This window comes from Melozone crissalis, unplaced genomic scaffold (assembly GCF_028551555.1).
Source record: "Melozone crissalis strain CALT ecotype California unplaced genomic scaffold, PUWL_Pcris_2 ptg000018l_1, whole genome shotgun sequence".
NCBI lineage: Eukaryota > Metazoa > Chordata > Aves > Passeriformes > Passerellidae > Melozone > Melozone crissalis.
The window spans coordinates 5,863,076-5,879,343 of NW_026535796.1; the positions used below are offsets into that span (position 1 = coordinate 5,863,076).

The 16,268-nt window shown below is 44.8% G+C and overlaps 3 protein-coding genes and 2 non-coding genes across 6 annotated transcripts in view; all 5 read left to right on the forward strand.

The window, feature by feature from the left end:
• The window catches only part of DENND2B (DENN domain containing 2B), a 153,255-nt gene extending 147,880 nt beyond the window's left edge, over positions 1-5,375 (forward strand). For both annotated transcript variants that reach the window (XM_054275759.1, XM_054275760.1), the window contains 4 exons: positions 895-1,006; positions 1,992-2,231; positions 2,464-2,550; positions 3,523-5,375. In XM_054275759.1, coding sequence (XP_054131734.1) covers positions 895-1,006; positions 1,992-2,231; positions 2,464-2,550; positions 3,523-3,557 — 474 coding nt within the window. In that variant the 3' untranslated portion in view covers positions 3,558-5,375. The remainder of the gene's footprint in view (positions 1-894; positions 1,007-1,991; positions 2,232-2,463; positions 2,551-3,522) is intronic.
• Positions 5,376-6,024: 649 nt separating this feature from the next.
• RPL27A (ribosomal protein L27a) lies at positions 6,025-8,983 on the forward strand. The gene is made up of 5 exons (XM_054275961.1): positions 6,025-6,072; positions 6,360-6,423; positions 6,819-6,894; positions 7,711-7,885; positions 8,793-8,983. Exons 1-5 carry the CDS (start codon positions 6,070-6,072, stop codon positions 8,919-8,921), a joined length of 447 nt encoding a protein of 148 aa, XP_054131936.1. The 5' UTR covers positions 6,025-6,069; the 3' UTR covers positions 8,922-8,983.
• On the forward strand, positions 7,236-7,367 carry LOC128937138 (small nucleolar RNA SNORA3/SNORA45 family). The gene has a single exon (XR_008483034.1). It is a non-coding gene; the product is annotated as a small nucleolar RNA SNORA3/SNORA45 family (small nucleolar RNA).
• On the forward strand, positions 8,447-8,578 carry LOC128937139 (small nucleolar RNA SNORA3/SNORA45 family). The gene has a single exon (XR_008483035.1). It is a non-coding gene; the product is annotated as a small nucleolar RNA SNORA3/SNORA45 family (small nucleolar RNA).
• A 3,143-nt stretch (positions 8,984-12,126) lies between the features above and the next one.
• The window catches only part of TRIM66 (tripartite motif containing 66), a 44,731-nt gene continuing 40,589 nt past the window's right edge, over positions 12,127-16,268 (forward strand). The window contains exon 1 of the mRNA XM_054276019.1: positions 12,127-12,366. Coding sequence (XP_054131994.1) covers positions 12,147-12,366 — 220 coding nt within the window. The 5' untranslated portion in view covers positions 12,127-12,146. The remainder of the gene's footprint in view (positions 12,367-16,268) is intronic.

The window sequence follows — 16,268 nt, forward strand, 5'->3', positions numbered from 1 at the left end:
GTGCAAAGGGAAAGCGATGAGGGAAAAAAAAAGTTCTCATTTTCTGTTCCACCTGCAAATAAGAACTTCTCAGTAGGCAGAAGGGAGTGAGGCTGTGACTCTCACAAGGAATCAAGAACTGTATGCACAGTGGAAAGAAAACATCCAAAGACAATAACATCACCTTAGCAAGAAAACTCACACACTGTTGGAGGTGAAAAGGACAAAAATAGCAAAGAGAGTTCCCAAGTGAGAGCACAGAGGTGGAGAATAGTTTAATGTGACAGGAAAAGCAGAAACCTTGTAGCCAAGGAGATGAGGGATCACCATCTCCTGACAGTCATGTGGCACTAAATAATTTCAAACCAACAGTCTGCAGGTTGCATGAGGAAACTTTTGTGTTCAATTCCCTGGCTGGTGAGCAGTGGCTGCAGAGCCAAGGCTCCTGTGCTCACCTGGCTTCTGCTGAACAAGCATAAAATAAAATGAAGAGAGCAACAGGGACAAGACCCAGAAAACAAGACAGACTAGAAAACAGTAAAAACAACTGTCAAGGACCAAAGGAGCTGCCTACAACCAACTACAGCAGCTGTGTGTACACCTAGCAAGGTTTCACATGATGTGTATTTAGTTAAACAGAACTATTTGGACTCTTTGTCATGTGAAGAGTTGATTTCACATTTTTGTGTTTACCTGCTCTTTGGATTATCATTCCTGACTTTAATCTTATTAAGAGTGACAATAAATTTTTAGAAGTATTTGCTAGTTGCGCATAGATTCTCATTCTTTTATTTATGTAGCCATGACAGTAGCAGATGCAGATATTTTTCATCTGAATTCTAAACCTGCTGAAAGTATTTGCTGGAGTTCCTGAATAGATTATTGTGGCTTAAAGATTTTTTTTCCCTCCATCAGATGGATGATGAAGACACACTATTGCCTAGAAAATTGCAAGCTGCTCTGGAGCAGGCTCTAGAGAGAAAGAATGAACTGATAAATCAGGATTCAGATAGTGATTCAGATGATGGTAAGTTCCTTTGGAAACAGGGACTTGTGTAATAAACAAATGTAGGTAGAATTGTGATTTTCCATGCAGGAGAAACAAAGATGGGACTTGAGGTCTCAAATACCTCTGGTGACATCAAAGGCTGTCTCTGGGCACACAGGAGAATGAGACTGACAGCATCAACAGACAGTGATACCTCACCTGTGGTTTATTTTAATTTCTTTGCAAGTGACAAGGACTCCTATGGGTCCCTCTGAACCTTTGCTCAAACAGAGGTTTGCAGTTAACTTGGCCCGAACTCAATCCAGATAATTCTCCAGGCTTAGGGGTGTGTCTGAGTTTGGAATTGCTCTTGGCACTCGGTATTTTCAGGGGAGAAGCAGGTACCACCAGAAAAGAATTTTAGTCCAAGATGGGTTGGGCTGTCTCTGAAGGTTCATATTTCTCTTCAGCAGTGATAAAAACAGCCCAGGGTGAGTTGAGATGCCTGTGGTTAAATGGTATGAAACAGGCTCTTATTCAGTTTTTGGAACTTATTTCTAATTATATGTATTACATATATAAGACTGTTTAAACATCTCCGAATCGATGAAAGCCCAAATTCTACAACAGACCATTTTTGATCGTTTTTGGTACAGACTTATTATCCTCAGGGAAAAATATTTCAATGCTGAGTCATTCAGAAGTTTTTGAAGAGAATTTGCTCAAGAGTGAAAACAGCAGGTTTGATTTTGATGAAACACCCATCAAATGTTTAATTTGCTGAGGATTTGTAATTCTCGCTGACTCTCGGTCACAGAACACCAATTCTGCAGACTGGCACCGTGGCTATGGCGCTGTCGCCCTCTCCGTGTGCATGCAGGTGTGCAGGGAGCCGCTGCCACCCCTGCCAGTTGTTAGCGCGGCGTCAGGGAACCGGGAGATGCACGGCCTGGCCCTGCGGGGATAATGCTGACAGCTCTGGTAGCAGCTGATTTTGGTGTCTTATTGCTGCCTTATTTTGCAGAGTGTAACACCCTGAATGGATTAGTGTCTGAGGTTTTTATCCGATTCTTTGTGGAGACAGTTGGCCATTATTCCCTGTTCCTAACCCAGAATGAAAAAGGAGAGCGTGTCTTCCAAAGGGAGGCTTTCCGTAAATCTGTGGCCTCCAAGAGTATCCGCCGCTTCTTGGAAGTTTTCATGGAATCCCAAATGTTCGCCGGCTTCATCCAGGACAGGGAGCTGAGGAAATGCAGGGCTAAAGGTACGGGTGGGTGTCTCCGCTGCGCTGCGGGTCGCGCTGTTCCGCTGGGGTCCCGCGGATGGCGGCAGCGCCCCTCCATGGCCCGTGCTCACCGGGAAGGCGGAAACCATCGCTGACCTCCTGCCCCGCTACCCGGAAGGGCGCTGCGAGCGGAGGCTGCCGGGGCGGGAGCCGGGGCTGTGCGGGGATCAGCCGCACACGGCTCACCCATCCCTGTCTCCCTCTGCCGCAGGGCTCTTCGAGCAGAGGGTGGAACAGTATTTGGAGGAGCTCCCGGACACGGAACAAAGCGGAGTAAACAAGTTCCTGCGAGGCCTCGGTGAGGAAAAGCTTTAGAAGTATTTCTGAAATGAATTTTCAGTGTGATGGTGGGTTTTGGTTGTGGTGTTTTTTTTTGTTTTTAATTTGAAAAAGCCGTACCCGAAGTGAACTGAGGTAGTAGAGTGGTTTCAGCGTGATAGGAGTTACAAAAAAAAAAAGCAATGAAAACATAGTTAAAGGTGTAAAACCAGATTTAATGACGGTCCTTGTTAACACTTTCATTTTCACTTGGGGATGGGGGAACCAAACTGTGAAAAACGCCAATCCCTTGTTTGTAAAATTTTAAAAAGTTTAATAGTAATAAAATGGTTAGGACAATATGAGGCAATAGAGACAAAGAGTTACGGACGTCCGGGTACCTTTTTCTGGGCATCATGAGCCCGAAAAAGGACCCCCGTTAACAGAGGATTAACCCTTAAAAGCAATAGCCTGTTGCATATTCATACACTTCATACACGATGCATAAATTCCATTCAAATACAGGATTCTGTCTGGTGATCGCCAGCTTCTTCTTCCGAATCCTAACAGTGCCTTCGAGGTGGGAAGAAGTTCGTTTCTTCTGATAAGAGGGCAATAAATTCTTTTTCTCTGAAAGATTTAGGTGTCCTGTGGCTGCTGTCTCGCTGCGAGTCCTTTCTTTTAAACAAAGCATCCTACATAGCATAGTTTGTATTTTAACAATTTCTATAACCTAAAACTATATTTAATACAGTACTTAAGAGAATTAATACAGCATTACTTTCTAACACAACACATATAATGTTCATTTTAATATTTGCAAAAAGCCAGTCATAAAATACATGCATTTTTCACACAAACCATGATCGAGGAGTGGAACAGGAAGGGGTTGGGGCAGTCGGTGTTCTGTAACTCAGCTCTCCCTGCTGGAGCTGATTATAAGTTACACCCATTTGCTGTCACTTGGATTGACTTTGCTGTCTGCTGGAGAGTGACGGTGTGCTTCCTTTAGGTAACAAAATGAAGTTCCTTCACAAGAAGAACTAGCTCCTTCCTGCTGAAACACCAACCCAAATCCTGTTTATGGCACCGTGTGAGACACCTGCGGCGCTGGAGTGCGGAGCGGGACGAGAGCGGAGCGAGCTGAGGCAGCTCCAGGAGGGGATCCATGGATGCTGTGTCAGGGTGCCACGTGAAGGCTCCTCCGTGGTTTTGGGCAGAGTTTGTACATAATGTGCTGTAAGCTTTTGTAACTGATTTTGTAATGAGCGAGAAAACTGTGGTAAATATTTGTATATTCCTGAGAATACCAGGTGCTTGTTTTTTTTTTCTTTAGTATGAGTTGAGTTATGCTTGGTGCAAAAACGAGTAGCTGATTTATGTGCAGCTGACTGTCTCAGCAGAACCACTGACTCCAAGGGGTGTTTGTTGCCTGAACACTGCGGGGTGAATGAGCTTGGGTACGTGGGAGAGGTTGTACGCACGGGGCTGCTCTCGTGCGGCACAGGCGCTTGACTGTCTGTCTGTCTGTTTCCTTCAAACTGATTTTAAAGGAGAAATAACAAAGTAACTTGATAAAAAGGTACCTGGTTCACATTGCAGAGCCTCCACTTGGTTTGAACTCTGGTCAGTAAACTCCTTATAACCCACTGTGCACTAAGATGCTAAGCCTGGGGAGATCCCAGCTCTCTGACATGCAAGCTGCAGCGAGTAGGTACAGTACAGCCTTTCCTAGTGTATGTATGTATGGATCCTAATAAACTCTGTAAATAGACCTGTTTGTTTATGTTCATTGCACCTCTGCACTTCCTCATGTGGAGCAGGTACAAACACAGCAACTCACCTGTGATTTCTAAATGAATTTGTAATTAAAATGTAAAGTGGATATTACAAACCTCTCTTTCAGTAGGTTTGCTGGTTTTGTTTTCACTGTGGGGTTTCTTCAGTGTTTTTCACCAGGGCTAAGACAAGATATTTTTTACCCCTTTTTAAAAAATTTTATCCTAACAAAAGCATCTGTTAAAACATTTTTTCATGGGTTAGCAGCAAATGATTTTATCTTTGAATCACAGATACTGCTCCTGACCTATGGAATTTTCAGTTGGCTTTGTGCTGTGCGTAGTGCTCAAGTGTCACATTCTTCCTTGATCTAGAAACAGAGCTCCTGTTAAGGTTCTATAAGTTTTCCCATAGTCTGAAGAAGAAAATATTAAAAAAATATAAAATGCTTCAGATCATGAAAATTAGCTGAAGCCTCTTACTTTCAAAGGAAACCCCCACGCTCTGGTTTTCGTCATTCTCAGCGTGACTGCTGTAGTTAGATGGGCTTTGAGGCTTGCGCAGTTCCTAACCTGACAGTGGTTCTGGTTTGCTATCAGCCTCATAGAGCAAACTCGAGGGGCTGTTCACTGAAAAGGTGAAGTCGTTTCCTTTTTCAGTTACCTCCCTCACACTCCAAAATCCACAAAAGCTTCTTGAGTGTACGTGAAATGTCAGTGAAATACCAGGTGCTTTTGCTACAGAGGAAATGTCACCACAACTGGTAACTTCCATTAGTTTCACTCCGTGATATGCTCCAAGTTCCAGAATGATTGCTAGATGTAATTCTTGAGAGTGGAAGGAGTAACGTCACTTGTACAGGTGGCTTCTGGCCTTTTTATAAACAACAGCTGCTAGTAAATGTAGGGGGAAGTACATAATTCCTCTGCAGAAAATGATGGATAAAACTGTATCAAGACATGCTGTGGAGTTACTGCAAAGGCAAGACAAAGCTGATGTACAAGAATGTGCTGTAAAACCCATCTCCTGTGCCAAAGCTGTTTTGCTCCATTTGCACTTTAAGAATTAAAGGAGAAAGCTTTTAAACATTGTGTCATCTGTCAACGTGTTCCCATTTTTGTAATGTGAATCAGAGGATACAACTGGGCAAGGTGAGATTATAGCCCAAAAAGTCTATGGGTGCCTTTTTGATCCTCAGACTGGAGCTGTGTAAAACAATCCTCGTGGTATGGGGAGGTCTGTGCTTGAAGGGATCAGACGAACAAAAACCAAGGAGTGCATTATTTTCCCTACTAAATTGGTTGTTAAAACTAATGGTGTTCCTCAGCATGGAACATTTTAAGTGCACCAGAAAAATTCTGAAGAAAAATAAATCCAGTGCGAGGCCTGTGTTTAAAATCCATTAAAAAACCCCCTAGAATAAAATCCATTGAAAAAAACCCTAGAAACCAAGCTTAAGAAACTGTAACACTCCAGGAATTCACACTCCAGTGTGGCAAGTAATTGTGTTTAAGGACGTAAGCGTTCATTTTCCCATTATTATGGATGTTTAATAAAGTGACCAAATTTCCAAAAATTCCTAAATTCTGTTTGAAGCTCCGCTTCCCGCGCCGGGAGCAGACAGGCAGCGCTGCCGGCTGTGGGCGGGGCCCGGCCCCTCACGGCTCCGCCCGCCGCTCCCGCCTCAGCGAAGCCTCGCGAGATCTCGGCCCCGCCCCGCGCGCCTTTGCCCGCTCTCGCGAGAGCCGCGCCCTTTCTCTCCCTCGCGCACGCCGGCAAGATGGTGGGAGCTGCGTCCGGGCCGGAGGGGATGGGACGGGATCGGGATGGGGATGGGGATCGGGACGGGACCGGGACCCCGCGGCCGCCGCCCTCGCTCCCGCGGCGGGACGGGACTGCCGAGTAGCGGAGGGTGGTGGGGAGGCGCGGCTCCGAGCCCGCGGCGGGCGGGAGCGGTGCGGGGAGGCCGGTCCGCCATGGCGGCTGGCTGCGCGGTTCCCGGGCGGGCGCGGGGTTCTGGTGGCGCTCGCTGCTCGCATCGCTCACGGCCGCTCTCCCCCTTCCCCGCAGCCTTCCCGCCTCAGGAAGACGCGGAAGCTGAGAGGACACGTCAGCCACGGCCACGGCCGCGTGGGTGAGTGCGGGGGCGCCGGGGCCTCCGCGGCGCTGAGGGAATGCTGCTGGTGCTGGTGCTGCCCTTCCCGGGTCCATAAAAAGGGAACTGTGCGTGCAGGGCACCGGGGGAATACCGAGCGGTGCTGAAGGCCGCAGCGTGCCGCGGTGATGGGCTGATCATTTCCTGCACGTTTTAGACTCCTTGGGTTTGGTTTGTAACTTCAGCACTGCTCATTCCATCAGTACTGGCTATGCCACATCTTAAAATCCAGGGCAGTGCAGTCTCCCTTTCAACTCTACCATTCCAACCGTGTCGCACCACAAGATAAAAGAATTAGTTTAAGTTGACATTGAAGATATCTCTAAGTATTGTGTGTAATATTAATGTAACAAGCTTAAAATGTTTCTTGTCAGGCAAACACAGGAAGCATCCTGGAGGACGTGGTAATGCCGGTGGTTTGCACCATCACAGGATTAACTTTGATAAATAGTAAGCTAACGTTTTAAATGTCTACTGGGAACATGCATGCTCATGAAGTAGAAGCAACTGAGTTTTATATGTGAATAAGCAACGTTTTCTGCAATCCTATGTGTTTTTTCCTTTAATGGGAGGTGTGGGATTACAGCTGCTCATGTCCCCACTTACCCTTAAATCAAAAACCTTTTCACTTGGCATTTTGAAGAGTTCATTGTAGCATTAGGTAAAGCTGACCAAATTTGCCTGTTACAGTGTGGTCCCTGCTTAGCAGTGCACACAGAGCAAATTCAGAATGTGAATTTGGTGTCAAATCCTGTTGGCTGCAGCAGGTAGAGGGGAGGGATGTTGTGATTCCCGAGGCTATAGAGTCACACCTGGGCCCTGCCCGTGGCCCTGGTGTGCTGGAGTGCTCGGACAGGAACCACTGATCTCTATTCACTGGCTGTGCCTGCCTGGCTCAGTCAGTCACCGGGTCAGTGACAGCAGTGCCATCCAACATTATGGATGTTTAATAAAGTGACCAAATTTCCAAATATTCCTAAATTCCTGGAGGTGAGGCTTCCCTGGAAATACAGCCTTGGCAGGGAGGGGGATTGAGGTGTGAGTTGTGGGGAGAAGGGGCACTTAGAGAGAGTGTAATTGCTCCTTGGTTTGGATACTAATCATTATTGCACCTAAATTCTACACATATTAAAATGAAAAACGGCGTAATGTGACATTGTGGATGCTCTGGTGTTGTAAGGTGCTTGTTTCAGTGTTAGTTTAGAGCTGTGCTTGTTCAGGATGAGTTAGAAATGGGATCTAATATGGAATGTGTTTGTGCCACAGCCACCCTGGTTACTTTGGGAAGGTGGGCATGAGGCACTACCACCTGAAGAGGAACCAGAAGTTCTGTCCCACGGTGAACCTGGACAAGCTGTGGACGCTGGTCAGCGAGCAGACCAGGCTCAACTACGCCAAGAACGAGGCGGGCCTGGCCCCGGTCATCGACGTCGTGCGCTCGGTGGGTGCTGCTGGGCCGAGCCTGGCACTGCTGGGGCTGGGCCTGGCACTGCTGGGGCTGGGCCTGGCACTGCTGGGCCGAGCCTGGCACTGCTGGGCTGGGCCTGGCACTGCTGGGGCTGGGCCCGGCACTGCTGGGGCTGAGCCTGGCACTGCTGGGGCTGAGCCTGGCACTGCTGGGCTGGACCCTGCACTGCTGGGGCTGAGCCTGGCACTGCTGGGGCTGAGCCTGGCACTGCTGGGGCTGGGCCTGGCACTGCTGGGCTGGGCCTGGCACTGCTGGGGCTGGGCCCTGGACTGGGCCTGTCCTGCTGGGGAGGTGCTGAGCTGCACATCAGCTGCAGTGCTTTGTGCTCAGAGGCTCACCACACAGATCCCTGGGCTCTGAGTACTTACAGGAGCACTTTGGGTGTTGCATTTTTCCCTGTAAGGACTTTTGTCCTGCTGGTGTGTGTGTGTGGGCAGGCACTGCCCTCCTTTGGGGAGGTGGTGAAGGATGGCTGGTTTGGAATGTTCCTGAGGGAACAAAGCCATGGTGGAGCCGGTCTCCCACCATGTCACCCTCGAGACTAGAGTCACATCTCCACATGTCTGGTTGTCTTGGTGTGCTATAGTTCTCGGACAGGAACACCTGATCCAAATTCACTGGCTCTGATGTCCTGTGTCTCAGCCAGCCACCGAATCAGGGACACTGCTCTGCCTCTGCTGGCCACTTAGGGCCACTTCTCACCTCCTGTGACTCCAGCAGCTGTTTTGTTAATTGTCTTCATGTCATTTAATGTAATGAATTGACTGGATAAGATCATGGTGATCATGGTTCTGTTTTAACCGGTGTGTGCTAACAGGTCTGAATGTGGGAGCCTGTGAGCTCATTACAAACACTGAACTTCTTTTTTAAATCTTTCTAGGGCTACTACAAAGTGCTGGGCAAGGGGAAGCTGCCCAAGCAGCCTGTCATTGTGAAAGCCAAGTTCTTCAGCAGAAGAGCAGAGGAGAAGATCAAAGAAGTTGGTGGTGCCTGTGTGCTTGTGGCATAAAAGTTTTTGTTTTATTCAAATTTTTTGAATAAACAATGCATAAAATGAGCTGGTTTACAGAAGTTTGGGTTGTTCTGATTTTTCTTTCCTGACTTCTCCAGACACAGCACACACTAAATCTTACCTGCATAATATTTGATCAGTGGTTTGACCGCTTCTCACTTAATATTGAAATTGCCTGACTGCAGTGTTTGGTACCTGCCATGTGCAGATGTCTCATTGTTTTGTGGGTGGTAAAATTAAGTTCTGAATGTGTGCTGCTCTTTTGTTAGTAATCCTTTCTACAGCTGTCTGAAAAGAGCACTTGATGTGATTTGATGGGGTTTCTTGGAAACTGAAGTGACATCCAGGGGAATTTGTGGGGATGGTGCCCTGGCCTGTGGGAATGGAACAGGAATGTGGACAAGGAAATGCCAAGTGACAGCAGTGCAGCAGTAGCTGTAAATTGACATTTGCAATCCCTGCCCTCCCCAGGCTGAGTGTGCAATTCCTGCAGTTCCCAGCTGTGGGACAGTTGGTGCCAGCCATCCTCAGCCTTCCTTACAGCTGGCAAAGCAGTGGCACAGCTCTGGAACTGCTCTGTGTGCAGTGCTGATAGATTGGTTTAAAATGATAACCTGAAATAATCCTTGCTTGGTTGTAACATCAAAGCAGGACTTGTGGTGTCTGCAAGGCTTCTCTCTGTGTGCCAAAGCAGGATTTAAAGGAAAAAATAACTAATAAATAATAACAAATAACCAAAACCAGTGAGCTGGTTCTCAAGTGTCAGAGCAAGAGCCTATAGATGCATTTTATGCTTGCTGCTGAAGTTGATGTACATGACTTGAACTATGTGTGTGGTAGAATCCTGGTTAATCAACTTCTAACCCAGTGTTTGGCAGCAGTTAAATTTAGAGGGCTTTTAGGGTGAGGTTGATGTGCATTCCATTTATAAAACAGTTCATCTTAGCCAGTGGTCCTGCTGCTTGTGAATATCTGGCATAAGTGGGCAGTTTGTTCCAGAATACAGAGGAGTTTGGGAGCTGTGTCCCACTGACTGCTGGGACTGCTGTTTCCTCATTTGTGATGGTGGATATAGCTCAATCTCCCACTCTCTGGCCCCAGCCATCCAGCCAGCTCCTTATCCAGTGCCCAGTGACCCCTCCAGGCCATGGGCAGCCAGTTTCTCCAGGAGAATGTGTGGGAAGTGGTGTCCAAGGCATTCCTGCAGACAGACAGACAGACGGACAGCTACAGCCTTTCCCTCAGTACCAAGGGGGTTGCCTTGTCAGCAGAGGAGATTGGGTGGGTTAGGCAGGACCTGCCTTCTGTGAGCCCACACTGGCTGGGTCTGATGCCCTGGCTGTTGCACAAGTGTCAATTGATGGTGCTTGAGCTGATCTGCATCACAACCTTCCCCAGCACCAAGGTCAGGATTGCAATTCCCTGGATTCTCTTTCTGGGCTTTGCAGCTCATTGCATTCATCAGCCCTCTCCTCCAGCTGCCTGACTACTGCTGTGCATACCTGCCTCAGAACTAAATTTTAAACACATTTTTTTCACTCTTACTCTTCCTCTTCCTACAAAAAAACTTCTACTCAGTTTTGCATGTTGTTCAAAAGGCCTAAATTGAGATTTACAGTAGCCTGCTTCTGCTCATCCTGCTCCAGCTTTGGCTTGTAAGGTGACAGAGCATTTCCCAGTATCAGGCTTTGTTTGCCCTGGTTCTCTGTGCATGGATGCTTTGGGCTGTGGTTTCTCTGTGTCAACATTGTGGTAGTTTCAGACCTCAGCTTCCTACTGCAGACATGACATGTTTTTGTAGGTGCAGCTTTGTCTTCTTAGCAACAGGAGCTGCAAGAAATGACAGAGATGAGATGAGGTGAGAGGCTGTGCTGCTTCAGTGACACTTGCCCTTGATAGATGGTTGATAAAGATGCACTGTAAAAAGTGAGCTTGTGTAATAGGTGCTGATAAAATGTTAATTAAACCACAGGTACAGCTCATCTCCAAAGGGCCCTCTGGTTTTTGGAATTGGAATCTGAAGTTTTAGTGGTAGGTTTGAATTTATCTAAAGAATTTGTCAGTCAAGTTGGTGGGTATCTACCTAGTTGAATGGGTCTTGGGTATGAAATAGGATGCAGTCTTTAACATGGGGTCCATTTTTCTTCGAAAATATTTGAAATACTGAAGACTTCAGGATACAATGCTTTAAAAAACTACTGGTTGTTAATTTCTGAGACATTCATAATTTTTTTTGCATTGCAGAATAAAAACCCAAACCCAGTTCTGCTTACTAACCATTTCCACTGGAATCTAGCAGAAGACAGAATCCCCCAGGAGAAGAGATAGCCCTAGGATTAGAGCTGCTGCTCTTCTGTGCTGGGGAAATCTGGAGGTTGAATCTCATTCCTGTAGCTTCAGTTCCATCCTGCTGGTAGCAGGGCCACCATGCCAGGGCCATCAGCAGCTCCATGGGACTCTGGTGCCAGGAGGCTGGATCAGCTGGAAGAGTGGCTCCAGAGGAAATGAGGCTTCATCTGCTTTCTCTCCTCTGGTACAACTTGCAGGAGTTGCCCTTTGCAGTCTGTATCTGATCAACATCTCTGACAATCTCAGAGCTGAGGATGAAACATGAACTGCAAACTCTCAATTGACCCTGGGGAGCTTAGGCTGGTGGGAGGAGTGCTGGGAAGCTCAGGTTTGGTCTATAATCTGATCTGTGGCCATCCTAATAGCTAAAATTTGATTACTGCAAAGTGCTTTTTCTATAAAGAAGATTGTCAGAAGATGCTGTACATTTTTCAAAGCAGCTTTCTAAGATGCATTGCTGAAATGATGGACTTGTGGGTACTATTTTCTTTACATGAAAACTGTAAAATATTTGAGAGAAATTGTAAAAGCAGCCAGAGAATCTCATCATTTTAATTGCAGTTTCAGTGCTTCTAGCAGGAAGTGTACAGCGTGTGACAATTCAGCTTTGCACGGAGATCAATAGCACAGATTAGTTCAGTTTCTACAGAAGTTGCAAATACTAGAGAGATAGTGGGATCATGGTTTGTAAACCTTAAACCACTCTTTCCTGCACAACAATCTGCAAAGATATTCTCCTCTGTAAAGCAGGTAAGTGATTTTCAGCTGCAAGGACCTTTTTTTTCCACAGGGGCCACATTTGATTGTGCACCCCGTGTTGCCCTCTGGTTTGCACTTGAGAGATCGAGTGTTTTGTGAGGTGCAGGGCTTGCCATGAGCCATTTTGTGACTCTCCATGTTTTCAGGGCCACACTTGAGCCAGCAGGGATGGAGGCCCTGGATCTGCTGTGGAATTGTTTGGTGTGCAAATGGGAGCTGCGGAGGAGGGAGCCCAGGATGCTGCCCTGCCTGCACTCCTTCTGCAAGGAATGCCTGCCAGGCTTGATCCAAGGATACAGCTGTGTTCCCACTGAGTATGAAGTTCTCTATGAAGGTAATGCTTAAAAACCTCTGGCTTGTGCTCTTTGCAATGCAGTGTTATAAAAAGAGATGCACTGAGAAGCACTTTTTGAAGCATATTCTTCTACAGCACTACTTGAAATTGATAAATTGGGAGAGTAGACATTTGTGTGAGCAGAAAGGGGATAGGGAGCAAGCCACCTTTGTCATGTTTTTCATCCAACAGCAGTGTTTTGAAAAGAAATAACATAGTTAGGCAGCATTTTAACATTTTTTTCAGAATGGGCTGAATGTTTCACTTACCAAGCTGACATTATCAATATTTGATTTTCTTAGCTTAATAAATGAATAAATGCTACAAGATAGCTTCCAGAGCAAAATATTTTTGCAGTCTTTTTGACATGCTGGACCTTTCCGTGGTTCTGGTTGTGGTGATAGTTTTGCTCTTCCTTCACCCCGTCCTTCAGTGCCTCCTCACTAACAGCACAAAACCACTCAGTTCTTTTTTTTCTAAAAGAGGTAATAATAATTGTTACATAATAATTATGGTAATAAGGTAATTGGGTAATAATTACATATGTGTATTCTGGTGCACTGAACTCTTATCTTGTTGTCAGTGTTGTTTTCCTTAACAAGGTAAACAATCTTGGCTGTAACTCACCCTAACAAGCTGAGTAAACCAGTGAGGACAAGAAGAATTTTTTGGCTGCGCCTTTTGAAATCTTAGAGGTATTTGTAGAGTTCTTGGTCATGATGTTACTAGAAGATGTGTAACTTTTTTTTTTTTTTTAATAAAACCTCGATGGCAGAATATAGTAATTTTAACTGAAAGTGTCTTAATTGCTGTGGGGAAGCATTCCAGACTCATTACTAATTTATAAGATGAGCAAAGCATGTGGATAACTTGTGTTTTCACAGGCTTTGAACTTTAGTTGAGTAGGAGGCATCATTTATTGTCTCTTCTGTAGCAGATTTTAGAAACATGTAGGAAGAGAAGACACCTTCCCTGAGGTGAGGGTGATCAGAACTGATGAGATGGCATAAACCAGACTAGTTCAGGTTTGAGAACAAATGGAATCCGTGTTCAGAGGTCACTGTTGGAAGGCTGGCACAACACAAAAGCTAAAGGAAAAGGCAAAGGAAAAAGGCTGTTCATTTGTAGGGTACAGGGGAAAAGATGTGAAAGTGGGAGAAGGAGAGAAAGAGAACAAGGCAGTCATTGCAAGTAATGTCTCCCTAAAAAATTTAATGTTTGGTCACAGTAGGCCTAAAGTCTGAGGGACCTCTCTGCAATAAAATACTGTTGAAAAAGGCACACCATTAATTTTTATGTATCCTCATTTGGCATCTCAGCCATTTCTCTCCTCCTCCTTTCTGCTCACCAAGTGGAAAGGTGAATTTCTGCCACTTGCTTATCTTGGATGAAGTGCAGCTACAGGTTCTAATGAGTTCTTAAAATGTTGGATATTTCTTTAAGGCGGATCATGAATTGTTTGTGTATAGCAACATGGAATAAATACTAGTTTATTTCTGTATTCCTGAAGTTTTTCTGTTTACTTTTTCATTCTTGTGTAGATAGGGAACTTGTGTGGGAAAGAGCAAGACTGGAGACAAGAAATAATTAACAGTGATGACCCAGTAAATGAAGCGAGACACCAGGTGCAGAGACTCAGTTAATCTATGAGCAAGGAAAGTAGCAAAACCAAAACACCTGTGTCTCTTAATTAAGCCAATGACTGAAACTGCAGCCCCCACAGGTCAGGCAGGATAAATTTGTGAACTCTGCTAATGGCGTGATGTAAAGCGTTGCTTACCTGCACTGAGTGCTGGGGTATGGGCAGTACAAGTCCATTTTCCAGTGTCATCTTTGAGTTTGACCAAATGCAGGTTCCAGTGGTAAAGGGTAAGTGCAAGTGCTAAACCATTGTAGCTGAGTAAATCTAAAACATTGCCTCTAAGAAAAATGTGTTCCTTCCTCACTATGAGTTCCTCAAGCAAGATGTAAGGGTGGAAAAAATGAATGTATTTGCAAGTGAAGTTATTCTGGTATTTGTCACAAAAAGAATATTTGAATGTGCAGGTTTCTGTAGGCTTTACTATGTGTAGTATTCTGCTAACATAAAACTCTTTTCTAGTTTCTTGTTTTTTGTTTGTTGTTTTGTACTGAAGTTGCTGAGAATCTGAGAGTAAATGGTCCTGACGTTTGATGGGGGTTGGTGTTAAAACTTTTATTCCTGTGTGTGTTTGAGGTGATTCCTGAGTAAGAGCCCTGAGGTAGCAGCCAGAGCTCCTATGGAAAAGCTGCATAGCCACCAGAATTTATCCAAACTGTGAGAACTGAGAGTTTGGGAGTAATTTGAGTGGAAAAAGGACGTCATCTTTGTGAGTTTGGCTCCTACATATGCTTTTTCTATGAAGGGAACTTTAAGCTTCTCAGGCTTTCTTTAATATTTCTTTCTTCTTTTTTTTTTTTTTTTTGGTTGGTTGTTTTTTTGGGGATTTTTTTGGTGTTTTTTTTTTTTTTTTTTTTTTTTTTTTTTTTTTTTGCAGGCCAGTGTTGCTTTCTTATTTTTATTCCTTGTCTTCCTGTAACAGAGGATCCACATCCTCCTCCTCTACAGATTTCCATGTTATGTATTTCCAGTCTGTTTACTGCATGGGTAAAAGAGTAATTTTCAAGAGAGGGCTTGAGTAAGGAAAAAAAAATGTTCTCACATCTCTTGAGAGGGAAGTGTCTCAGATTAGTTCTTTCCCAGCACCTGCCTGTGTGAGTTGCCACTCATGGTGCAACGTTGGTTCTTGCTTCCTTGGGTCTACCTCTTTCTCATGAAGGTGTAAATACATTCAAAACCAGATTAATCCAGGTTCCTGTGTTATCCCTCCTCTCTGAACTGGAGGTGGATGCCAAAATAAATTACCCCACATCTGCAAATCTTCCTCTCTGTAAGATGTTCAGTGATATAAGTTGATTTAGCGCTTTAAATATCACCAACATGTTCATTCCAGAAGTAGTCAAATGAGGCCCAGTGGAGGTGCATTGTTGGGAGAAGTTTATGTTTTTGCCAGATTGTCTCAGCTAAAGGGTTTATTGGGATTTTTTTTCCTTAAGAAAAAGAAAAATCACAGGTAATTGCTGCTCAATCACAGTTAGGACCCCTGAGAACAAGGCAGATCAAAAAAGATGTACTGAAACACCTTATGGAATTCTGCTAGCTGATACGAGCCCTGGAATTCTTAACATTTTGTGACCAAATTGGGTAATTAGCCTAACCTGTTAAGTAAAAGGTTATTAGTAGTTTTTCACTTTTGTAAATTGCTTTGTGAAGTGGTGGATTTAATTGTATGATGTCTTTGTATTGAACTTGTGTGTTGAGCTATTACTTTCTGCAATTTCATTTAAAAAATGTTCTTTGCCCTTTTGTACTTCTTGAAGTTGGATGACAAAAATCCTGGAAAATGGCTGCATAATTTCTGCCCATATTCTCTGCATAACTCAAAAACTGTCCATGCTTGTGTTGTGTTCACTTAATGCCAAGAAATGTGATAGGGTCATGTATTAGAGAAATGCAAACAGATTGGAGAAAACCAAACTTTTAAACAGAGACAATGTGGCTTCAACTGTTGACAGATGTCCACTTGCTGCATTTTATTATTTCCAGCTGAAAATAAAGTTTTCTTCAGCCTGTATGGTAGGAGATATATATCTATATATCTGTGCATCCTTAATTGTGAACATTTGTTTGTAAGGAGCATCCAAAAGTCAGCAAGGTGTTGATCAGAGAGATCTTCAGGGTATTTATTTCAGGAAAAGGATTGAGTCTAGGATTTCTTTGGCTCTGGGCTCATTTTCAGTATGAAGTTTTGACACAGGAATTGCGGAGCACTGGCTTAAGGAGACTCCAGGTGTTGACACATTTGACACACAGTGCCTTAGCT